The 22,753-nt window shown below is 43.1% G+C and overlaps 1 protein-coding gene across 6 annotated transcripts in view; it reads right to left on the reverse strand.

Moving 5' to 3' along the window:
• LOC118385967 (kalirin-like) overlaps positions 1-22,753 on the reverse strand; it is a 304,704-nt gene that overhangs the window by 74,187 nt on the left and 207,764 nt on the right. For 5 of the 6 annotated variants that reach the window (XM_052521955.1, XM_052521954.1, XM_052521952.1 and 2 more), the window contains exons 19-33: positions 21,659-21,773; positions 21,031-21,146; positions 20,689-20,811; positions 19,368-19,550; positions 16,975-17,096; positions 15,689-15,755; positions 15,188-15,297; positions 14,795-14,864; positions 14,020-14,109; positions 13,485-13,577; positions 9,473-9,584; positions 8,874-9,064; positions 7,116-7,217; positions 6,568-6,710; positions 6,111-6,213 (exon numbers count right to left, since the gene is read on the reverse strand). In XM_052521955.1, the coding sequence (XP_052377915.1) occupies positions 6,111-6,213; positions 6,568-6,710; positions 7,116-7,217; positions 8,874-9,064; positions 9,473-9,584; positions 13,485-13,577; positions 14,020-14,109; positions 14,795-14,864; positions 15,188-15,297; positions 15,689-15,755; positions 16,975-17,096; positions 19,368-19,550; positions 20,689-20,811; positions 21,031-21,146; positions 21,659-21,773 (1,740 nt within the window). Of the gene's footprint in view, positions 1-2,385; positions 2,582-6,110; positions 6,214-6,567; positions 6,711-7,115; positions 7,218-8,873; positions 9,065-9,472; positions 9,585-13,484; positions 13,578-14,019; positions 14,110-14,794; positions 14,865-15,187; positions 15,298-15,688; positions 15,756-16,974; positions 17,097-19,367; positions 19,551-20,688; positions 20,812-21,030; positions 21,147-21,658; positions 21,774-22,753 lie in introns of those variants that run through there. The other variant, XM_052521956.1, reaches the window with a different exon arrangement.

Genomic DNA, 22,753 nt, shown 5'->3' on the forward strand with positions numbered 1-22,753 from the left:
GAGTCCATGAAGAACAAATGTAACACATAAGCCTACAAATTATGTACAATTGACAGACTAAATATATTCAAACTTAACTGAATTGGAACTTCAGACAATTAGAGTAGAAAGAATATACATGGGGGGTAAATGCGATGGTCAAGGCTTTTTTAGTAGCGTTGAGTAGGGCTGTGACGGTCATAGAATTGTGGATGACGCGGTCTCCATAATAACTGTTAGAATAGCAAAAAAAAAAAAAAATCTCTCCTCACTGTATGTGCTGCCGTAGAAATAGAATAGAATAGAACGGGCGTCCGCATTTAAGTCAATGACGGTATAGTGGGTGGACTGGCGGCCATTGTGAATGAACCCATAGGATCAAAGCAGAAAGTAAAGTATGTGGTGTGATTTGTTGATTCAACAAGAGATTCTTTTGAGGAGATGGGGAAACTCCATTAGAATTGTCACGACTTCCGTTCCTCTCCCTGTTCGGGCGGTGCGCGGCGGTCAGCATCGCCGGCCTACTGGCCATCACCGATCCATGTTTCCTTTTCCGTTTGTTTTGTCTTTGGTTCATTCACACCGGGTTTACCTTTTCTTTCATTTCTGTGTGTATATTTACCCCTGTTTCCCTGGGATTATTTTCTTGTTGCTTGTGGAGGCTTTCCTCAGTGTATTTCACGTGTGGTTATTTTAGTAAGGTGCGTTGTGTTTTTGCTCGTTACAGGAGTACTGTTAGTTACCATTGCCTCGGAAGTTGCTTTTGGGTATTGTACTGTACCGTGTTTTTGGACATGCCCTGATTAAATTATATACGCTACACTGACATCTCTGCTCTCCTGGTTTGACTCCTCACCTACCTTCAGTGCGTAAAACGCAACAGGAATCTTATTAATGGCCATTGTGTTCTTTGCCCATGAGTAATCAATGGGCCGCCTAGTGCATTCTGGGAAGTTATAAAAATACTGTCAAATCACCCAGTTTACTATTCCCAAGTACTCCCACAAAATATTGACATTTGTGATTGTTATTTTCAAGGCATGAAATGATTGTTATTTTAAAATACAATCTCTTTTGGGGCTTAGTTGTTCTGGTCCCCCGACCATCCACGACGTCAAAAATCGGCATGCGGTACGGCTTCCCGAGTGGCACAGAGGTCTAAGGCACTGCATCGCATTGCTAGTGGCGTCACTACAGATCCTGGTTCGATCCCGGGCTGTGTCGCAGCCGGCAGCATCTGGGAGACCCATGAGGGGGTGCACAATTGGCCCAGTGTCGTCCGATTTAGGGAAGGGTTTGGCCGGCCGGAATGTCCTTGTCCCATTGCACTCTAGCGATAGCCATAGTATGACCTAATTTTGAATGTCAGCTGAGTTTGTGTTTCAATCATAAAGACATACCCGTCTGCTGCATACTCATCTCAACAAAGCCTCCATCCTCATTCTCTTAGACTATATGAACACAGACCTGGGTTAAAATTCTATTTGAAATCTGGAGTGTTTGCTTTAGCCTGCCTGGAATGCCAGGTGTGCAGGGTTTACACTAGGAACTTTTCAATCGGTTCCATTGCAACAGGCAAGCTTAATCAAGCACAGATACAGGATTTGAATTATTATTAAAGTATTTGAACCCAGGTCTGCGCATACACTCAGTAAAACAGTAGACAAGACAAGCCACTATAGGGTTAATCTACTGCAACCATGTCTTTAGCCAGAGCCAAACATATCCTATAATTCAACATTTTGATCAGTTTCTAGAATTAAACTTTTCCTGACCAAGATGGATGTTTTTTTTTTGTCATGTTGCTAGGCTGCCAATATCCATAATTCTATGTTCAGAACTGCACAGTGAGTCAGTAAGTACTGTCTCATTGAGGCAGTTTTAATAGCCTGCTTCCTTTGTCGACTGGCCCAGCCAGCCCTCACAGTTTAACCATTAATCTGCTCTACTGCTGGGACATGAGGGAGGGAACTCCCTTTCAACACAGCAATGTGCTTCTTCTCAGTGCTCCGGCATAACATTACAACCATCTGATGTTAGCCACATTAGCACATTTCATGTGACTCCAATATGATATGCCTATGTGGCGAGATATACATTTTCTCTATTATGGTGAATATGCGGAGAAGCTATACATACCTGTAATGTACAGTTTGGACTCGTGTGATTCAGACAGTAGAATTACAATCATAAAGATCCTGATCAGGCTAAACATTAAATCAATAGATTCAACTAATTCATTTGGTATGATTTAAAATTGCACAGCAGACAAGTGCCTGACAACATCTGGCAGGACTCGTAGCCTAGACAAAACGACCCGTAGCCTAGACAAAACCTTCTCTAAACGTTACAGGTCTTTAAAATATCCAAGGTACTTCGGTAGAGAAGCTAGGGTCTATTACTTACGCGACTGCTCTCCTTGAAAAGTTTAAAGCTCATCCACTTTGGCATGGTGTCTCTTGCTCTGGTTTCACTCTCTCTGCGCTGCTGTGAGTTAAGCTCAGTTCAAGTAGCTCTGCCTTCTGATTGGTTGAGCCAGACAGGCAGGCTGTACAGTAGTGTTTTTTTATTATGACCCGTCTCTACTACTCATAGTAAGCCTGTGGAACACTGGATATCCCAAGCTGCTGTGATGATCTACACTCTGATGTATGTGTATTGGGGAATGTGTGTGTTTGCTTGCTTGCTTGAGGGAGGGAGGGAGGGGCACCGCTAAGCCCAACTTGGCCCAAAGCCTTCAGATGGAGGGAGAGGGAAAGAGAGAGAGAGACAGAAAAGTAGAGAGAAAGAAAAAGAGAAAGAGCGAGAGAGGGAAAGATGGAGAGAGAGAGAGCGTGTGAGTGAGGGAAAGAGAACGTTAGAATAGAGAGAGAACCCTCCTCTCCCATCGGAGGAGCGTGAGGGTCGTCTTGTGACTTATGGATGCAGCGGTGGCGATGGGAGAATAGCTTCATTATATGGTGAGACAGGGGTGGGGGGTCAACTTTTATTAATGGAGAGAGGCATACAGCCTTGCCTTAGTGAATGAGCAGAGCACAGCAACACATCCATGAGATGTGCAGCATGAGGGACAGAGGCCAAAAACCCTTGTGAACTATGGGTCATATTCATAAATGTTTTGCAAAGGAAAACAAAAAACAGCCTTTCCAACTGGACAATGTTCAGGTAATTCCTTCCCAGTTTCGGCCCAATTGCTTCAATTTTGTTCCTCGTGAATAAGCACGTCCCTGTTGTACACCCAAAATAGTTCAATTTTAGAAAACTATTTTCATCATGTATCAATCTACAAGCCAAAAATGTACAAAAAAAAAGTGTTGTTGTTGGACTTAATACTCTATAATACTCCATGGAGCCATAGGTTGGGTGGATCTACAGGGGAAAGTAGACACCGCTGAAAAATACAAGTGGGAGACAGACGGCAGCAAGACAAGCCCAGGATGCAGCCTAGGCATGCGTCCCAAATGTCAGCCTATTCCCTATGTAGTGCGCTACTTTTGACCAGGGCTCTGTACAAAAGTAGTGCACTATAGGGAATAGGGTGCCATTTGGATCGCAGACAAGCTCTTCCAGCTCCATGCAGGGTGAAAACAAATCCTCCCTCAGTGGAAGCCACAGCCACTGGGCCATAGCAGTGGGTGCGAGACAGGAGTCTGCATGTGTCTGTGCAGAGTGGCAAACTTTCAGCTTGGATCAGACGAAGGCATTGGAAGGGCTTGGAAATACCTCAAAACCATGTCTGTGGAAGAATTGACATGGCTCGGCTTGCGACATAACAACAGAGAGAAAAGAAGAAAAAAAACTCATGACAGTGGGTCAGTGATACTTAGCCGCTCAAATTAGTTCGGGTTTGGCGTTGTGAACTGTGATTTGTACTATCCAGCCTTCCCCTACCTATTCACAACAGCATAAGCAACATCGGAATTTAGCTTATCGGTCTTGCAATAAACTATAAGGGAGCTCCAGCACTGAGCCTTCCAAGAAGAGCAACAAGACAACACTCCCACCTCAAGACTGAATGAAATAATATTGTTCTTCAGTTGAGACAACCTCCAAGACAAAAGCAGTCCTAACTGTCAGGAAGGGCTGCAAACAACAGAGGAGAGTAGAACTTGTGTTGGGTTCCAGAGATAAAAACTAGGCAAGAGTTCATGGAAAAAACACACGAGAAGAAGCCCAGGAAGGACATAAACAAACTAACACACACACACACACACACACACACACACACACACACACACACACACACACACACACACACACACACACACACACACACACACACACACACACACAGCTGTTCCATAAACTTCCCTCACATCAGGCCCATTCATCACCAGTCCAACAAGGCCATGTCACTCCATTCTCGAGCCTTGTCTGTCTGTTGTGTGTGGCAGAGTGACATTTAGCACTGGGGCAAAGCATGGCATGTGGGTGGACTGTGTGAAAAGGTCATAGGGCGTCACAAAAGCCTGGTCAGGCCTCCCTCTCTGGCTTGCATCCAAAATGGCAACATATTTCCTGTTTAGTGCGATACTTTTGACCAGGGACCAAGGGGAGGGTAAAAGCGAGATCTTCCATCCAAAAGACAAGACAGCTTCACAACAGAACGCCCATCAGGGTCACGTTCAACAGAGTGCAATGTTGTGGAACGCTCAGATAGAAATAGGAGGTGGAACAACCATGTCTTTTTGATACGCAGAACGAGGAATCGTGTCAGCCCTATTTATTTCATTTCTATCCGGAACATTTGACTACTAAACATGGCCCAGCTTAACTCCCACACTAGCTGATTCAACACCGTGTGCTTGCTTTCAGCTGCACTACAGGGTCAGACAGACTGTTTAAATTAAGACAGAGGAGCTGGAGTGAGATATGGCTCGGAAAGCTTACCTCAATCGAGGGATGAGAAATGCGCTCTCCCCCGAATTGTCCCATTATTCCAACTGTGACACTGAGAAGATTGAATGACAGGCACTTAAAAACCAGTCGTTCAATCTTCTCTGTGTAACAGTCGGTAGTGCTGGGGAAAATAAGCTTCCTGAGGCATTGAGGTTTTCCAGTCAATTGTGTCAGAAATGGGTTCATTACTCAAGGCTTTGTTCAACACAGCATACACTAGTGGCAGCTGCTGGTCAAAATCATTTAGAACAGACAAATTATTAAAGATAGACTTTTTGTCTTCTACCAAACCAAATCAGGTAGATGTTGGATGAAAACGAAGCGTCGGACGTCATTGATCATGTGCTTCTGATAAAGTGATACAGGCATCGGCATACTTGCTTCGAGGTAGTGATTTCGACTCATGCCTTGAAGCTCCGGTATCAAACGTAACACCACTAACAGTTGGGATAAAGGGACAATATGGTGTACAACACATTTCCCATCCCTGGATTGACGTATATTTTCCAAGCCATATCTCGCGCCAGCTCCGCAGCGTCTTAATTGAAGCAAATGGCCTGTCCGACCCTGTAGTGGAAGCGTAAGGCATCAGATTTGCTGGCTACTCCCACTCCAACAATACAGTGTCTTCTAGCTCAAGAGAAACCATTTAGCTGCAAAATAGTTTGAAATGAGCCTTACTTTGATTTCATATGGTCCTTCATATGCTGAGTGAGGGCACATGCCCGCACAAAACCTTAACACCCTTTTCATAGCTTCACATGACTGTTGTCTAACCTAGTAGCATCTACATGGGGAGTCTAATCTCTAATGACAGGCCACAGCCCCTGCTGCAAACATAAGAGAGGCCAGGGAAACCCTGTTTGTAAATCACCTCTCCATCATGTGACCTACAGGGGGCAGAGCTAGGGAGGAGTCAATTGGCCAGACTGACCACATTGCAAATACATGCCAGGTGTCATGATACTACGATAAGTGTTTAACATATCAGCTAACAGCATCACATGATTTAGCAATTGTATTCCCGACTGTGCAGTCGAAGACGTGGCACGTCACCATTGGTTTATGTAATGTATGTATGTACTTTCTGAAGGCACTGTAGGTGACCGATATCACTGTAACTTTTTGTTTGTTTGATGCAATACACATCCCACAATTGTGAAATATGTGTGATGGTAATATCTTGTGTAGCCCTATTGGGAATAGAAGAGATGTTCCTGACGTCCTCCTACCTTATCACTGTCCACAGTGTTCTGGGAGGTCCTGGAGGCGATGGAGACTGTGTCTGGCTGGCTGCTGCCGTCACCCTGGCTGTCGACATCCTCACCAGCATCCCTGGACGGACACGCACACACGCACACACACACACACACACACACACACACACACACACACACACACACACACACACACACACACACACACACACACACACACACACACACACACACACACACACACACACACAGGGAAAGTTAAAAGGGATGTGTCACATGACTGTCTTGATGTTCGTTTGTTGATGGGGATGTATCGTATCTTTAGCCATCCTAATCGAAAAGATGGACCAAATCAAATATAATGAGCCATACTGATCTACCAAATATGGTTATTGTTTATTTAATTATTGTTTATTCTTCCAGGTGTTGCTTATGTGGGTGCCTGCCATGGCAGAGTGATGGGCCTGCTCACCTTTTGCTGTTGTTGCGTGGCTTGGCAGGGGTTTTGGGCATGTGGATAGGCTCCTTCAGCGCCCCCTTGAGGTGGATGATCCTCTCCTGGATCACCTCCCGGATGTTCTTGATCCATTCCTGCTTTGCTTCAATGCTGGACGCCTGGGGAGGAGAGTGAGACACACCACATCACATTGAACTTTTTGGATCCTCTGGCCTCTGTCACTTGAAGTTCACGAGAAGGTGTACAAAGGAGAAAAACAGCACTGTAACCCTGAAGCTGTTGCTGTGTAAATGATGCCTTCTGCAAGGCATGGCCCTTACAGGCCTAGTCCTTAGGCAGACTATATTATATGTCGCCTTTAATGGCCCTCAATGTCCTGAAAAATCTTGAAGATCAGTAGAAGGCAGCTTTAAGAGACCTGGGCCCCGTATTCACAAAGCGTCTCAGAGTAGGAGTGCTGATCTAGGATCAGGTCCCCCCGTATAATCATAATCATTATGATCTGAAAGGGAAAACTGCCCTAAACTACCTTTAGGAATCAGTAGATGCCTTTGTGGACGTACCTTGAGGACAGTCTTGTTGTCAGATGAGGGGGTCCTTCCAGCCCACAGGGCAAACTTACAGGGGTCCCCTTCAATGTGCTCTGTCACGCCCAGTTCTGATGTCTGGAGATGGAGAACAACAAGATCTTAAACACTGTTTTCAAATGCTTGTTACGAATTGGAGCATCCCAAATCATGTGTTCAGTATACCATTGAATATCATTTAAAACCCTCGAATAGCAACGTTCCCTTTATGATAAGGACATGGCATTTAAGAGGCACATTAAGATACGGTCATAGTAAATCCCATCCAACTTTCCTCTTTGTCCCTGTGGACTGTAGTTCTTGGGTCCTGGCTGGTCTCGTGTCCCAAATGGCACCCTATTCCCTAAATAGTGCACTAATTATGACCAGGGCCCATAGGCCTCTCTCCATAAAGACAAATAGGGTGCCATGTGGGAAGCAACCTGGAACAGCTGCTATTGGACACGCACATATGCATTCATAATTCATGCTTTAATTCAGGACTGAGACCACTCCATCTGCTCGGGGTTTCATGTATTCAACACCTGCCTCTTTGTGTTCTCCCTCCACAGCTTCCTCTAAAACACCCTGAAATACTGTAGCCTATTACACAAGCGGGCAATTAACACGTATGCCGTAGTCCAGTCCTGCTTACACATAATCTACATCTTAGTCATTTAGCAGGCACTCAATTGAGAGTGACATTATTGAAATAAGAAGGCAAGAATATCTACATTTGAGCGTCGTACGAATCGTAGCCCACAATAGCATAAATACTCTGCGCACTCATCCAACGCAGGCGCATGCGCAGGCGGGCATGCGCACAGGCGCACAGGCACGCGCACACGATGGGGGCTTTACATCTCATCCAAGGCTGGATGCAGATAAAAGGGAATGGGTTGGCTAACCTCTTGGCCCACAGTGTGGAGCAAACATCTCCACTGGATAAAAGCACCTGCCTTTCTGATCCAACTCCCCAGGACTCCCCACGACACATGCAAGGCATCACATCGTTATAGTAGTATTAGGTTCACAGCTTGGCCAGTTGGATGACACAATATCTACATGAAAACACCAGCACTGTCTTGTGAAAATGCCCTTGAAAAGCTGCAACTCCAAATGACTATAAGTGACCAGTCTCATTCCTCAGAGTAAGTCAAGTGCAGCTTCATTCCTTTCAAAGGGACCTTTGACTTGAACTTTAGCTGTAGAGCTGGTAGGAGAGGAGAGGACGATAGAGACAAGGAGAGGAGAGGCGAGGAGAGGAGAGGAGAAAAGAGGCGAGGAGAGGAGAAAAGAGGAGAAAAGAGGCGAGGAGAGGAGAAAAGAGGAGAAAAGAGGCGAGGAGAGGAGAAAAGAGGAGAAAAGAGGCGAGGAGAGGAGAAAAGAGGAGAAAAGAGGCGAGGAGAGGAGAAAAGAGGAGAAAAGAGGAGAGGAGAGGAGAAAAGAGGAGAAAAGAGGCGAGGAGAGGAGAAAAGAGGAGAAAAGAGGAGAGAAGAGGAGAAAAGAGGTGAGGAGAGGAGAAAAGAGGTGAGGAGAGGAGAAAAGAGGAGAGGAGAAAAGAGGAGAGGAGAAAAGAGGAGAGGAGAAAAGAGGAGAGGAGAAAAGAGGTGAGGAGAAAAGAGGTGAGGAGAAAAGAGGTGAGGAGAAAAGAGACAAGAAGAGGTGAGGAGAGGAGAGAAAAGGAGAGGAGAAGACAGAAAAGAAGGACAAGGAAAGGAGAAAATGGGGTCCAGGAAAGGAGTCCAGTCCTACCAGCAGTTTGTTCTTGAAGGCATATTTGGTGCGGCCGGCCGAGTCCTTGATCTCCTTGCTGAACACCAGGGAGATCTCGAACAGGAAGAGATGGCGATCCCGGCCCTTCCGGATCAGAGACTTGGGATCCCACACCTGGAATGTGTCCTGGATGAACAGCTCTCCCTGCACGTCCAGATTCTCATCGAAACCTGTCGGAGATCACATGGCTCTTTAAATACAGCAACGCACTACGGACTGCAGAGTTGGGGCCAATTTGACTTGAAGTCAAGTAAGAACTTCAATTTAGTCATTGAAATAGAAGCAATTTTTTTTTGCAATTATGGAATTTGAAATTTCGTCAATTGGAATTGTCAGACTTCAATTGCAATTGTCCCCAACGCTGACAGAGAAACAACAACCTTACAGCTCTATACTTCCCTACTAGATAGTGTTATTCCATTAAGTGCAGGTCTTACTGTACATTTCACAACTGTCCCTTAAAGGGACAGATACGGTTAGTTAGTTTACCTCCACATGAAGTGATGGAACACCCTTTCTAAGAGAATTGGAGACGTGTTAAATAGAATGCAAGCACACAGGCCTCCCTCCTGCTGTACCTTCCAGCATGGCAACGTGCATGGCGTCGTTGGCCCTCTTGGGGACACTAAGCATCACCTCCAGGCCATCCTTAATCTCCCCCTTCCCCTCCTCACAGCAGGTCAGCAGCTCCTGAAACATGACATTTGGACCGTTTTCATCAGTTCCAGTGCATTGATGGGGTTCCTACGTCTACAGTTCCTTGGCATGCATGTTAAACACAGGACAATCATTTCCCCAGCTGGATACTGTTTTATTAGGAACAGTCATTTGGAGAAGACACGTCTGGAAATGGTTTCAGTGCTATTTCTTGTGCCAGGCACTGTAAAGGGGGATCTCTGTATGTAAGATACTGGCTTACGTCCTAAATGGCATAAGTGCACTATATATAGCATAGGGAATAGGATGCCATTTGGGATGCATCCTAAGATACTGTGTGATGACGCTCTGTACAAGTGGACACATCACTAAGTGCTGCTATGGACATTTTAACACAGAGCTAAGGGCCCACACACAGGCAAGGGAATCAGCCGACTCATGGGAAGCCATTAATGAGCGTGGCCCTATGAGAAAGCTCAACGTAAACATACTGATACAGAGTAAGGGAGGGCTGCGGGGAAGGAAGGAGAGGGGGAGGGAGGGGAAGGAGGGGAGAGAGGGATGATGGAGGTAGAGAGAGAGAGTGAAAGAGAGTGAGAGGAGGGAGAGAGGGAAATAGAGAGAGGGAGGCAGGGTGGGTGCATATGTAGGTGGGAGGGAGGGATAGAGAGAGGTAGAGAAGTGCTCCAGAATGCTTTGATGTTTCATATTTCCTGGGGGAAGTGGAATGGATAACAATGGCTCCCAGGTTTCCTCCTTGTCCCAAATGGCACCCTATTCTACTAGTCCCTATGTGCACTATATTGGCAACCTTGATAAAGGTGTGCAAAAGAGACTGTTTTATTATTTAACTAGGCAAGTCAGTTAAGAACTAATTCTAATTTTCAATGACGGCCTAGGAACAGTGGGTTGTTCAGTTTGTCAAGAGCTGACCTTGCAACCTTTTGGTTTCTAGTCCAACGCTCTAACCACTAGGCTACGCTGCCGCCCCACTGTATAATATAAATATTACAAATAATGAGCTACACTGTATACTGTATGCTATTTATAGATTTCTAGATTTTATACTAATACAATCGCTCAGAGAAAAATATTATGTATAACAAGTAATATATTTTTATCTCAAAAAGATAGGGGTCGAATGACTGTGCCACCCTGGCCATAGAGAGGCTTTTATTCACTATTTTGGTGAGGCCAGGGTGTGACTAGGGTGGGCAGCCTATGTTCATTTTATATGTTTTGTATTTCTTTGTTGTTTGGCCGGGTGTGGTTCTCAATCAGAGGCAGCTGTCTATCGTTGTCTCTGATTGAGAACCATACTTAGGTAGCCTGTTCCCACTGGGTTGTTTTCTGTTTTTGTGTTTGCACCAGACAGAACTGTTTCGGTTGTTCTCGTTGTTGTTTTGGTTACTCAGTGTTCAGTTAAATAAACAAGATGAACACTTACCACGCTGCACCTTGGTCCCCACCTTCTTCCACCAACGGCCGTTACAATGACAGTATTGACACCCATGTTTAAGATACTGTAGGACCCTCCCCTGTGCGGATAACGGCACTGAGCCTTTTTCAAAAATGTTTTATGAGCTTGAGAGCAATCTTAGACCGTTCCTCCTCAGGTTTTCAATGGGTGTTAAGTCCGGAGACTGAGATGGCCATTGCAAAAATCTGATTTTGTGGTCAATTAACCATTTCTTTGTGGATTTTGATGGGCTTACTGTCATGCTGGAAGATCCACTTGTGGCCAAGTTTCAGCCTACTGGCAGAGGCAACCCAGGTTTTTGGCGAAAGTGTCCTGGTACTGGGTAATTTTCATGATGCCGTTGACCTTAACAAGGGCCCCAGGACCAGTGGAAGCAAAATAGTCCCATAACATCAAGGATCCACTACCATATTGTACAGTAGGTATGAGGATCTTTGCATCCTTCTTTCGACGCCAAACCCACCACTGGTGTGCGTGGCTAAAGAGTTATATTTCCATTGAATCCAACAAATGTAAATGCCTGAAGTTTGCTAAATGGCATTGGCACTTGGATTGTAACTGGTGCTAAGGTCAGATGACATGAAAGTAAAGCGCTTTGGCCACACACACTAGTAGTGGATTTGGCGTCGAATAGTGCTGAGTGATTAACCAAAATGTTTGTATTTTTGTTTTTTTAAACAACTAATTGATCAAAATTGATTCAATTATTTGAATTCCATTTAGTGCTCAATGTGCACCATGCACAGTTTCTTCAGAGATAAATCAGATCAAGCCAGAACTGTGCGATGTAGTAGGGAGTTGTAGTTAAGCACAGAAAATGTCAATGAACTACAACAGCTAGGTTTCCATCTAAATTGGTGACAGATTTTTAATTGAATATAAAAAAATCTCCAAGAAAATAGTAGGCATTTTCCCACCAGTGCTATTTCCACCAAACGGACTTGTTGCTGATTAAGGTCAGTGCGTGATGACAGTGCACACAAAATGTACTTTTTCGCCATTCCCTAGTTGCTAATCAGTTCACGTGACAAAACAAGCAAGTATAGTGCAAAGAATCACTGTACCATCGAAATCACTGTGAAATATATTTTCCATAAACGAAAATATTGCATTTTCAGCCATTTGAAGCTGGTGAACAAAACCTAAATTAAAAGACGCAAAAACTAAATTGCACACACAGAACAGATCTACCGCTTCTTAGACTTACTTTCAATCAGAATGACAAATCTATCACTCACATTTCTATGTGGATTTGGTCAGGTCGCCCAAAAAGTTACATATTGCAGCTTTAAGTTTTCATGTACCGAATAAAAGTCTAAAGTTCAATGTGCTTCCATCGCATTTTCAACTCTACAATAGTTTTGTCACAAACTGTTGCGTTAAATAGCAAATGTGCCTACCTGGATCTCTAGCCAACAACTCTATAACAGTTTTTGTATTGGCCTCATGATGAAATCACTGAGTGGTTTCCTTCCTCTCTGGCAACTGAGTTAGGAAGGATGCCTTTATCTTTATAATGACTGGTTGTATTGATACACCATCCAAAGTGTAATTAATTACTTCACCATGCTCAAAACACTATTATTGCACACAGTGAGTCCATTCATCTTATTACGAGACTTGTTAAGCAAATGTTTACTCCTGAACGTATTTAGGCTTCGAATAACCCTTGAGGGTTTGAATACTTATTGACTCAAGACATTTCAGCTTTAATTAATTTGTAAAGTAATGTGAATAAATGATAAGCAGTAATGGGCAGTCACTACCATCATGGGGCTTTTATTTTTAAAAATCTGTTACAGCATTCAACCCACATAATGCATAGTGCATTTAATGTTTTAAAGAAATATTGAATAATCAAAAACTTTTTTTTAATCGGACCTCAAATCACTAATCGCTCAGCACTAGTGTCAAAAGGATGCAAAGAACCTCATAACTACTGTAAAATATTCTGGTGATCTTTGATCTTTGATGTTCTGGGAGTATTTTGCATCCAATGGTCCTTGGGACCATGTTAAGGTCAATGGCATCATGAACTTTACCCAGTTATCAACATTTTACAATGGCCATCTCGGTCTCCGGACTTGAACCTCATTGAAAACCTGTGGTTTGAATTCACAAGGGTAAGAGCAGATGAAGAATATCAAGGATCTTTTTTTCTAAAAACATTTTTAGAAAAAAGCTGTCTCGTTATCCTTGCCAGGGGAGGGTGCTGGAATATTGAAAGTATTTTTTATTCTTATCTTGTTGAGAGAAAAAGCAATTGTATTCATATAAAATACAATTTCCTTCTTTAAAAAATAATCTTTACCAATGTCGCCAATCTTTTCAGTCATGACTGTAGTGCACTACTTTTGACCAGGGCTCAAAGGGCTCTAGTCAAAGGTAGTGCACTATATAGGTAATTGGGTGCCAATTGGGACAAAAATCTTTTGTCCCATCATGTTCCCTACCTTGAGGAGAAGCTGATACTTAGTGATCCTCTGCACTGGCTTGATAAGGTAGGAGGAGATTGAGTTGGCCAATCCGTGTCGCTGCTGGATTTCCTGCACACAGAATTGACGACATCATGACGATTAAAGCATATTGATGTTGACATTGAGATACCCTAATGTGATGCCTATCATCATGTGTTTTTCCGAAATGGCACCCTATTCCCTATGGTCACAGTTCATATGTAGTGCACTGTAAAGGGAATAGAGTGCCATTTGGAACAGAAGTCAAAAGACTGAGGATGGCTGTGCACTGTCATGCAAAGAGACTGATGGTAGCAAGCAGAAAATTATGATTCCTGTGTTTTAGGGTTGAAATAAATGGCTAATTGGCACCACCTACAGGTATAAGAGCTTCTACACCTGCATTGCTTGCTGTTTGGGGTTTTAGGCTGGGTTTCTGTACAGCACTTTGAGATATCAGCTGATGTACGAAGGGCTATATAAATACAATTTGATTTGATTTGATTTATAAGAGGAAAACTCATTCACTTACATCGAAGAAGCTTCCAGCATGCTCCAATATGAGTTGGCTGGAATCTGGTTTGTTTTTACAGTAATTTACATACATGTGGAATTTATCAGCCTGCAAAACAGAATGGGAAATTCCAGTCAAATTCAAATTACTGAACATATATTTTCTTACGTGCATATATTTTTCCATATATATATATATATATATATATACACACAGTATATCACTACAACTACGGTAAGCAACGTTCACTGTCAATGCTTAAACCAAGCAGCTTTACAAGAGGTTATCATGGGGCGGCAGGTAGCCTAGTGGTTAGAGCGTTGGACTAGTAACTGAAAGGTTGCAAGATCGAATCCCCGAGCCGATAAGGTAAAAATCTGTCGTTCTGTCCATGTACAAGTCAGTTAACCCACTGTTCCTAGGCTGTCATTGAAAATAAGAATTTGTTCTTAACTGACTTGCCTCGTTAAATAAAAAATGAATGCTACTGTATGCCCGTTTATGGAAAAAAGGGCTTTATAAAATACGATTGATTGATTACAGATGTTGTATAAACTAATTGCAAGACAGTAAACAACGTTCACATGTAATCATGAAGCCACAAGTCAGAAGTGCCCTGTGGGCGGTGTAAGCAAAAAACTAAACACTATGGTCGTATTCACTAGGCACGAAACTGGATGGGACTACCTGGATGTGACCAATAAGAAATACTCATTTTCGTTTTCCGTTTCACAACATTTTCCTTTGTGTGCTCTAATGAACATGACCCATTGTGTGAAAACAGGAGTCTTACCCATGTGACAAAACAATGGCCCACATCTTCAGGTAGCTGTTCATAGTTCACTAGCTCTTTGAGGAAAATGCTGCAATTAGACAGAACGGAGAGGGTTAACCATGATAATATTCACTGCTTATCATAGAATACGTATTTCCTCAACCAAAATCACATGAAATAGAAGTGATTTGAATTGGTCTCTCATGCAATGATTTGACCCTGAAACACAACAACAAAGCCAACTGATATAACAAGTTGGAATCTCTTTCAAATTAAGGATATGTCCCAGATGACACCCTGTTCCCGATGTAGTGCCCTACCTTTGACCCACGACCCTGGTCAAAAGAAGTGCACTATATAGGGCATAGGGTGCCATTTGGGACGCATCCTCAATTTGAAAGAGACTCCTACCTGTTATGGAAGTCATAAATCTCCTGGATGTTGCCGAAGATGATGTGCTCCTTGTTGACGATGCCAGGCGGGATCTCCTCCACCCCACTCGTCATCTCCCACAGGTACGCCTAGACAGGACGAGGAGATGAGAAAGACACACAGAAAATTACATCCTATCATGTCCTACAACCAATCCTCACAGAACATCTTGGGCTTGTTTTTTCATCCTGGCAACCTTTTCGAAGAAGGGTTATAACTGTAATGTGTTCTTTTCCTCAGAAGAATGTGTTGAATGCACTGGCTGTTAGTTGCTCTGGATAACTAAAATGTTGCTGTAATTGAAATACTTGTGCCTGTGACGACCAATGACTGTGTAGGTGGAAAAACAATGAACAAATCTGACTTATTTTATCATTAAAACACCCCAAGAACCACTTCTATGAGTCCATGCCAAGGCCAATACAACACTGAAAAGAAGAGTTTCATTGCCAAGCGAAAATGGAAGAGGAATAAGCTTACCTCTAAACATTCATGCAAGTCCCTGACATAGGCCTTCTCAGTCTGAAGGAGTTCAGCCATTATGAACCTGGATAAATAAACACATGCGACATTATCACCAACCAGTACCAGTCAAACATTTGGGCGCACTTACTCATTCAAGGGTTTTTCTTTATTTTGACCATTTTCTACATTGTAGAATAATAGTGAAGACATCAAAACTATGAAAGAACACATATGGAATCATGTAGTAACCAAAAAAAGTGTTAAACAAATCAAAATAGATTTTAGATTCTTCAAAGGAGCCACCCTTTGCCTTGATGACATCTTTGCACACTCTTGGCATCCTCTCAACCAGCTTCATGAGGTAGTCACCTTTAATGCATTCAATGAACAGGTATGCCTAATTAAAAGTTAAGTTGTGGATTTTTTTTCCTTCTTAATGCGTTTGAGCCAATTAAGAAGGTATACGTTTGCCCCAGCCCTTCTCCTCCGATTACTCAGTTTGGCCGGGCGGCCAGCTCTAGGAAGAGTCTTGGTGGTTCCAAACTTCTTCCATTTAAGAATAATGGAGGCTACGGTGTTCTTGGGGACCTTCAATGCTGCAGACATTTTTTGGTACCCTTCCCCAGATCTGTGCCTCGACACAATCCTGTCTCAGAGCTCTACGGAGAATTCCTTCAACCTCATGGCTTGGTTTTTGCTCTGACATGCACTGTCAACTGTGGGACCTTCTATAGACAGGTGTGTGCCTTTCCAAAGCATGTCCAATCAAGTTGTAGAAACCTCTCAAGGATGATCAATGTAAATAGGATACACCTGAGCTCAATTTCGAGTCTCATAGCGAAAGGTCTGAATACTTATGTAAATAAGGTATTTCTGTTTTGTATTTTTTATACATTTGCAATCATTTCTAAAAACCTGTTTTCATTTTGTCATTATAGGGTATTGTGGGTAGACTGATAAGGAAAACATTTAATTGAATCAATTTTACCATAAGGCTGTAACGTAACAAAATGTGGAAAAAGTCAAGGGGTCGGAATGAACTGTATATAAACGAGGGATACAGCAGAAAAAGTGAGTGTCGGAACGGGGATCTAACCACTTCTTCAAAGAGCATATGTGTTCTGGCGTGGGCAGACGGCAGCACTACCACTTGACCAGCCCCCAGCACATCATGAAATGTTAAACATAGGCCTATACACCTTATGAAAAGCCATAGTACTACCATAGACTTGAGTACTTCGCAACACCTGCTTCCTCCAGCGATTCTTCCCTATTTCTCTCTGTCTGCAGTGTGTACTCACTCTTTCTTCCTGGCCGACTTCCTCTTTTCCTCGTTGACCTCGTGGTTGGGGTCGCGGAGCTTCACCTCCCCAGGATCAGTCAGGCTGGCTGGGATGATGTCCAGCTCCAAGTCCTTATTATCCTACCAGAGACAGAGGGAGCTGTCAGCACACACCCCAAATGGCACCCTGCACCCCAAATGGCACCCGTGTCAAAGTAGTGCCATACATAGGGAATAGGGTGCCCTTTGGGACGCATAATTAGAGTCATGTTATATTCCCTTCAACATGGTCCTTGATGACTCAGCATTCAGCACTCTGACATCAAATAGACTTTTGGAAAAAAAAACTCTTTCAAGTAGAGGAGAAATCAATGCCTGCGTGTCGAGATGAGGACAGGGTTTCAAACTGAGATGTGTTAGGTCATGCCCCCGGTTTTCCTCAACCCAAGGCAGTAGAGATACTAGCTATAGTAAAGGTATTGTATTGAGCTCATTGGAAGCCGTTTCTTTGTGAGACAGTCACACTTACAGTTGAAGTCGGAAGTTTACATACACTTAGGTACACCACTCCACAAATTTCTTGTTAAGAAACTATAGTTTTGGCAAGTCGGTTAGGACATCTACTTTGTCCATGAAACAAGTCATTTTCCCAACAATTGTTTACAGACAGATTATTTCACTTATAATTCATTATATCACAATTCCAGTGGGTCAGAAGTTTACATACACTAAGTTGACTGTGCCTTTAAACAGCTTGGAAAATTCCAGAAAATGATGTCATGGCTTTAGAAGCTTCTGATAGGCTAATTGACATCATTTGAGTCAATTGGAGGTGTACCTGTGGATGTATTTCAAGGCCTACCTTCAAACTCAGTGACTCATTGCTTGACATCATGGGAAAATCAAAAGAAATAAGTCAAGACCTCAGAAAAAAAATTGTAGACCACCACAAGTCTGTTTCATCCTTGGGAGCAATTTCCAAATGCCTGAAGGTACCATGTTCATCTGTACAAACAATAGTACGCAAGTATAAACACCATGGGACCACACAGCCATCATAGAGCTCAGGAAGGATACGTGTTCTGTCTCCTAGAGATGAACGTACCTTGGTGTGAAAAGTTATAATCAATCACAGAACAACAGCAAAGGACCTTGTGAAGATGCTGGAGGAAACAGGTACAAAAGTATCTATATCTACAGTAAAAACAAGTCCTATATCGACATAACTTGAAAGGCCGCTCAGCAAGGAAGAAGCCACTGCTCCAAAAACTGCCATAAAAAAAACAGACTACGGTTTGCAACTGCACATGGGGACAAAGATCATAGTTTTTGGAGAAATGTCCTCTGGTCTGATGAAACAAAAATAGAACTATTTGGCCATAATGACCATCGTTATGTTTGGAGGAAAAAGGACGTGGCTTGCAAGCCCAAGAACACCATCCCAATCGTGAAGCACAGGGGTGGCAGCATGATGTTGTGGGGGTTCTTTGCTGCAGGAGGGACTGGTGCACTTCACAAAATAGGTGGCATCATGAGGTAGGAAAATGTGTGGATATATTGAAGCAACATCGAAAAGACATCAGACAGGAAGTTAAGGCTTGGTCACAAATGGGTTTTCAAAATGGACAATGACCCCAAGCATACTTCCAAAGTTGTGGCAAAATGGCTTAAGGACAACAAAGTCAAGGTATTGGAGTAGCCATCACAAAGCCCTGACTACAATCCCATAGAAAATTTGTAGGCTGAACTGAAAAAGCATGTGCGAGCAAGGAGGCCTACAAACCTGACTCAGTTACACCAGCTCTGTCAGGAGGAATGGGCCAAAATTCACCCAACTTATTGTGGGAAGCTTGTGGAAGGCTACCCGTAATGTTTGATACAAGTTAAACAATTTAAAGGCAATGCTACCAAATACAATTGAGTGTATGTAAACTTCTGACCCACTGGGAATGCGATGAAAGCTGAAATAAATCATTCTCTCTACTATTATTCTAATATTTCACATTCTTAAAATAAAGTGGTGATCCTAACTGACCTAAAACAGGGAATATTTACTAGGATTAAATGTCAGGAATTGTGAAAAACTGAGTTTAAATGTATTTGGCTAAGGTGTATGTAAAACTTCCGACTTCAACTGTAAGTGTATTTGCAGGACCTTTCTACTGGGGAGGTGACCTCTAAGGGAGTTATAACAACAGCAGCAGATGAAGGACTATCTTTACATTTAAGGGAGAACAAATTATAACTATCATATGTTGGTCAAAATGAAAACACACTCATTAGCAAGAGAAAGACTAAGCCTAATTAGTTGCCAGGGACTGTTATGTTATGTTGATGAATGAGCATTCACAGCAGGTGGGGTTAGCCCTAAACTCTATAGGGGCCTTACAGGGGCCCTCCAGGGGGCCTTACCTCGGAGCTGATGCCCAGTGATTTCTCCAGGCTGGAGCGATACTTCCCCATCCGTAGGGAAAAGTCTCGGTAGCGCTTGTCCACTGTGGTGACCCACTTCTTCAGCTCAATGACGTGCACATGTCCCTTCTCGACGAAGCTGTCTGCCAACTGAATGAGGAGCTTCACCTTCTCCTTAGTTTGCTGTAGGAAGCCCACAGAGAGATTAGTGTGTGTGTGTGTGTGTGTGTGTGTGTGTGTGTGTGTGTGTGTGTGTGTGTGTGTGTGTGTACACATAGGTGAGTTTGCATATATGTGTGTGTATTATAACATGTGTGTGTGTACATGTAAGCATGATTGCGTGTGAGTCTTTCAATAATCTGTAGCCTCCACACTCCCCGTCAATGTCTAGGCTGACGCTTGAGAGAGTGCAGACATCCCTCAGGAGAGATCTCCTAACACTTGTTTGCTGCCTGAACCAGTGATAATGCATTTGCGGTGAAATGCATCAGCATGTGAAATTAGGAGGCTGCATATTGCACAGAACAAAGCAGCAAGCATTGTTTTAAGGTGGAGATATGGTTATTTTGTTGTAGTCATGCGCAATGCTCTTGGTTGGTCATCAATCAACAAGATAATTGAAAAAAACATGCTTATTTTATTTCATAATTATGCACCATTTAAAACGGCCAAACTCTATTCACAACAGTATTCAGTTGGTAAGAGACAGACATTCTGTAAATACTAGGAATAGATTGTCCACCATCTATGTGTTATCCAGACAGAAAGGAGAAATAGGCAAAATAACATTTTGATTTAGAGCAATAAAGAAATTGAATAATTTAACTGAGCAAACCAGAAACCACTCAATATATAAATTTAAACAATACTTTAAAACCATTTAAATACAACACAGAAATGTTGTGTTGGACTATAGCAGATGAAGAATCAATATCTTCTTAGACTGAGTATTTAACGGGTAAATATGTTAGTGTATCATGTCTGTTTGTAACAGTGTTTATATGTGAAAATGTGTTCGTATTATAAATTGTATTTTAATGTTTAAGGACTCTCTGAAGATTAGTCCAAATGAGGAATAAAAGAGAAGTGTTTAGTGTAAGTGTTTAGCTAATGTGATATGCAGGTAGAGTGTCAGCAGTAAGTGAGGGAGTCAGAGCAGACTCCGAACAGTAGCTCTAGGGTTGTGTCCCAAATGGTACCCTGTTCCCTATGTAGGGCACTTCTTTTGACCAGAGCTCTGATCAAAAGTAGTGCCCTACATAGGGAACAGAGTACCATTTGGGAAGCAGACTATATCTGCTTCCCGGCACCAGCTCCATACCTTGGCGGAGACTCGGAATTCCTCATACTCCTTCAGTAGTTCCTGACTCCTCTCGCCGCTCTCTCCAGAGGAGGTGTGAGTGGAGAGGTAATACTCTCCTGTTTCCTGGATCCAGTCTAAAGCCTGTGGAGAGAGACATGGGGGGAAATTAGTGAAGTGAAGAGCTCCCTCATTCCATATTCTTCTCTTCCTCTATCTTTCAACGTTGGCTGTGCTGGCCATCGGAAGCAAATAAAACCCCCACGTATTCCTGGCTGGGTCCAGTCCAGGAGGCCAGATGTTATGGACATGCAGTAAAAACACAGCACTCGGAGTGCTTGGGCTGCGTTCAGGAGAGCTCACCTGTTTGGCGCTGCGTTCAAACACCACGTACTGCTGGCACTGATCCAGGCGGCGTTTCTTCATGGTCCAAAAGTGCAGAACCCGGTTCTCCCTCTGGAGTAGCTCGTTGAGGATGGCTAAAGAGGAGAGGGAGGCCCGGGAGCACAGAAAGAAGTTAGAAGATCTTCAAATCACATTTTATTGGTTGCATACACATATTTCGGATATGTTATTGCAGGTGTAGTGAAATGCTTGTGCTCCAACAGTGCAGTAATAACTAACAGTGGTGAATACTCCAGAGTTTCAAACAAAACCTCACTAGTCAATATAGAAACATAAGAAACGTTAGAAGTAAGTTTAACTGAAAGTAAACTGAACGTGAAAATAAATATGTACATTTCCTAAAGAAGAGGAGCCTGAAAAGAGTTAAGGACTCGTGCTCAGAAGTCAATTTAGTTTGTCCCAAATGATACCTTATTATTCCATATAGTGCACTACTTTTGGCCAGCCCTGGTCCAAAGTAGGTGTGCATTGAGTGTGGGAAATGCTCTCTACAAATTAAATATTATTACTATTAGCTGCTATGTAGGGAATAGGGTGCCATTCGGGACAAACACCATGCTAGTCCAATAAGTCTGTTGTGACTGACCTTTAACCTGCTGCTCAGGTCCTCTGGCATGGCCTGAAGCACCAGGTATACCCACATTATTCCTGTGGATGTACTTCAGGAACACCTCAGCATTTCTCCTGGCCAATGTGCAAGCCTGTGGCACAAGAAAATACATTGTCGAACAGGTTCCTTGCAATGGACAATGTATCCACAACTACCATCCAAAATACAATGAGAGATTGGGATATTGCATGTGTATCTATCTTAAGACAACATACAGTTCATTCGGTAAGTATTCAGACACCTTGACTTTTCCACACTTTGTTACGTTAAAGCCTTATTCTGAAATGTCCTCATCAATCTTCACACAATACCCCATAATGATGAAGTGAAAACAGACATTTTTGCTAATTATAAAAATAAATTGAAAACCTTATTTAAATGAGTATTCAGACCTTTTGCTATAAGACTCCAAATTTAGCTCAGGTGCATCCTGTTTCCATTGATCAACCTTCAAATGTTTCTACAACTTGACTGGAGTCCACCTGTGGTAAACTAAATTGACGGGACATGATTTGGAAAGGCACACACCTGTCTATATACAGTCCCACAGTTGACAGTGCATGTCAGAGCAAAAACCCAAGCCATTAGGTTGAACGAATTGTCCGTAGAGCTCCGAGACAGGATTGTGTCGAGGCACAGATTACTGGGTACTAAAGGTCACCAAAAACAGTGGCCTCCATCATTCTTAAATGTAAGAAGTTTGGAACCACCAAGACTCTTCCTAGAGCTGGCAACTCAGCCAAACTGAGCAATCGGGAGAGAGGGCCCTTGGTCTGACAGAGCTCCAGAGTTCCTCTTGACAGCCCGCTTGGAGTTTCCTAAAAGGCACCTAAAGACTCTCAGACCATGAGAAACAAGATTCTCTGGTCTGATTAAACCAAGATTGAACTCTTTGGCCTGAATCAAGTCTGGAGGAAACCTGGCTCTATCTCTATGGTGAAGCATGGTGGTGGCAGCATCATGCTGTGGGGATGTTTTTCAGTGGCAGGGACTGTGAAACTAGTCAGGATCGAGGGAAAGATGACCAGAGCAAAGTACAGAGAGATGCCTGCTCCAGAGTGCTCAGGACCT

This window comes from Oncorhynchus keta, chromosome 7, assembly GCF_023373465.1.
Source record: "Oncorhynchus keta strain PuntledgeMale-10-30-2019 chromosome 7, Oket_V2, whole genome shotgun sequence".
Taxonomy (NCBI): Eukaryota; Metazoa; Chordata; class Actinopteri; order Salmoniformes; family Salmonidae; genus Oncorhynchus; species Oncorhynchus keta.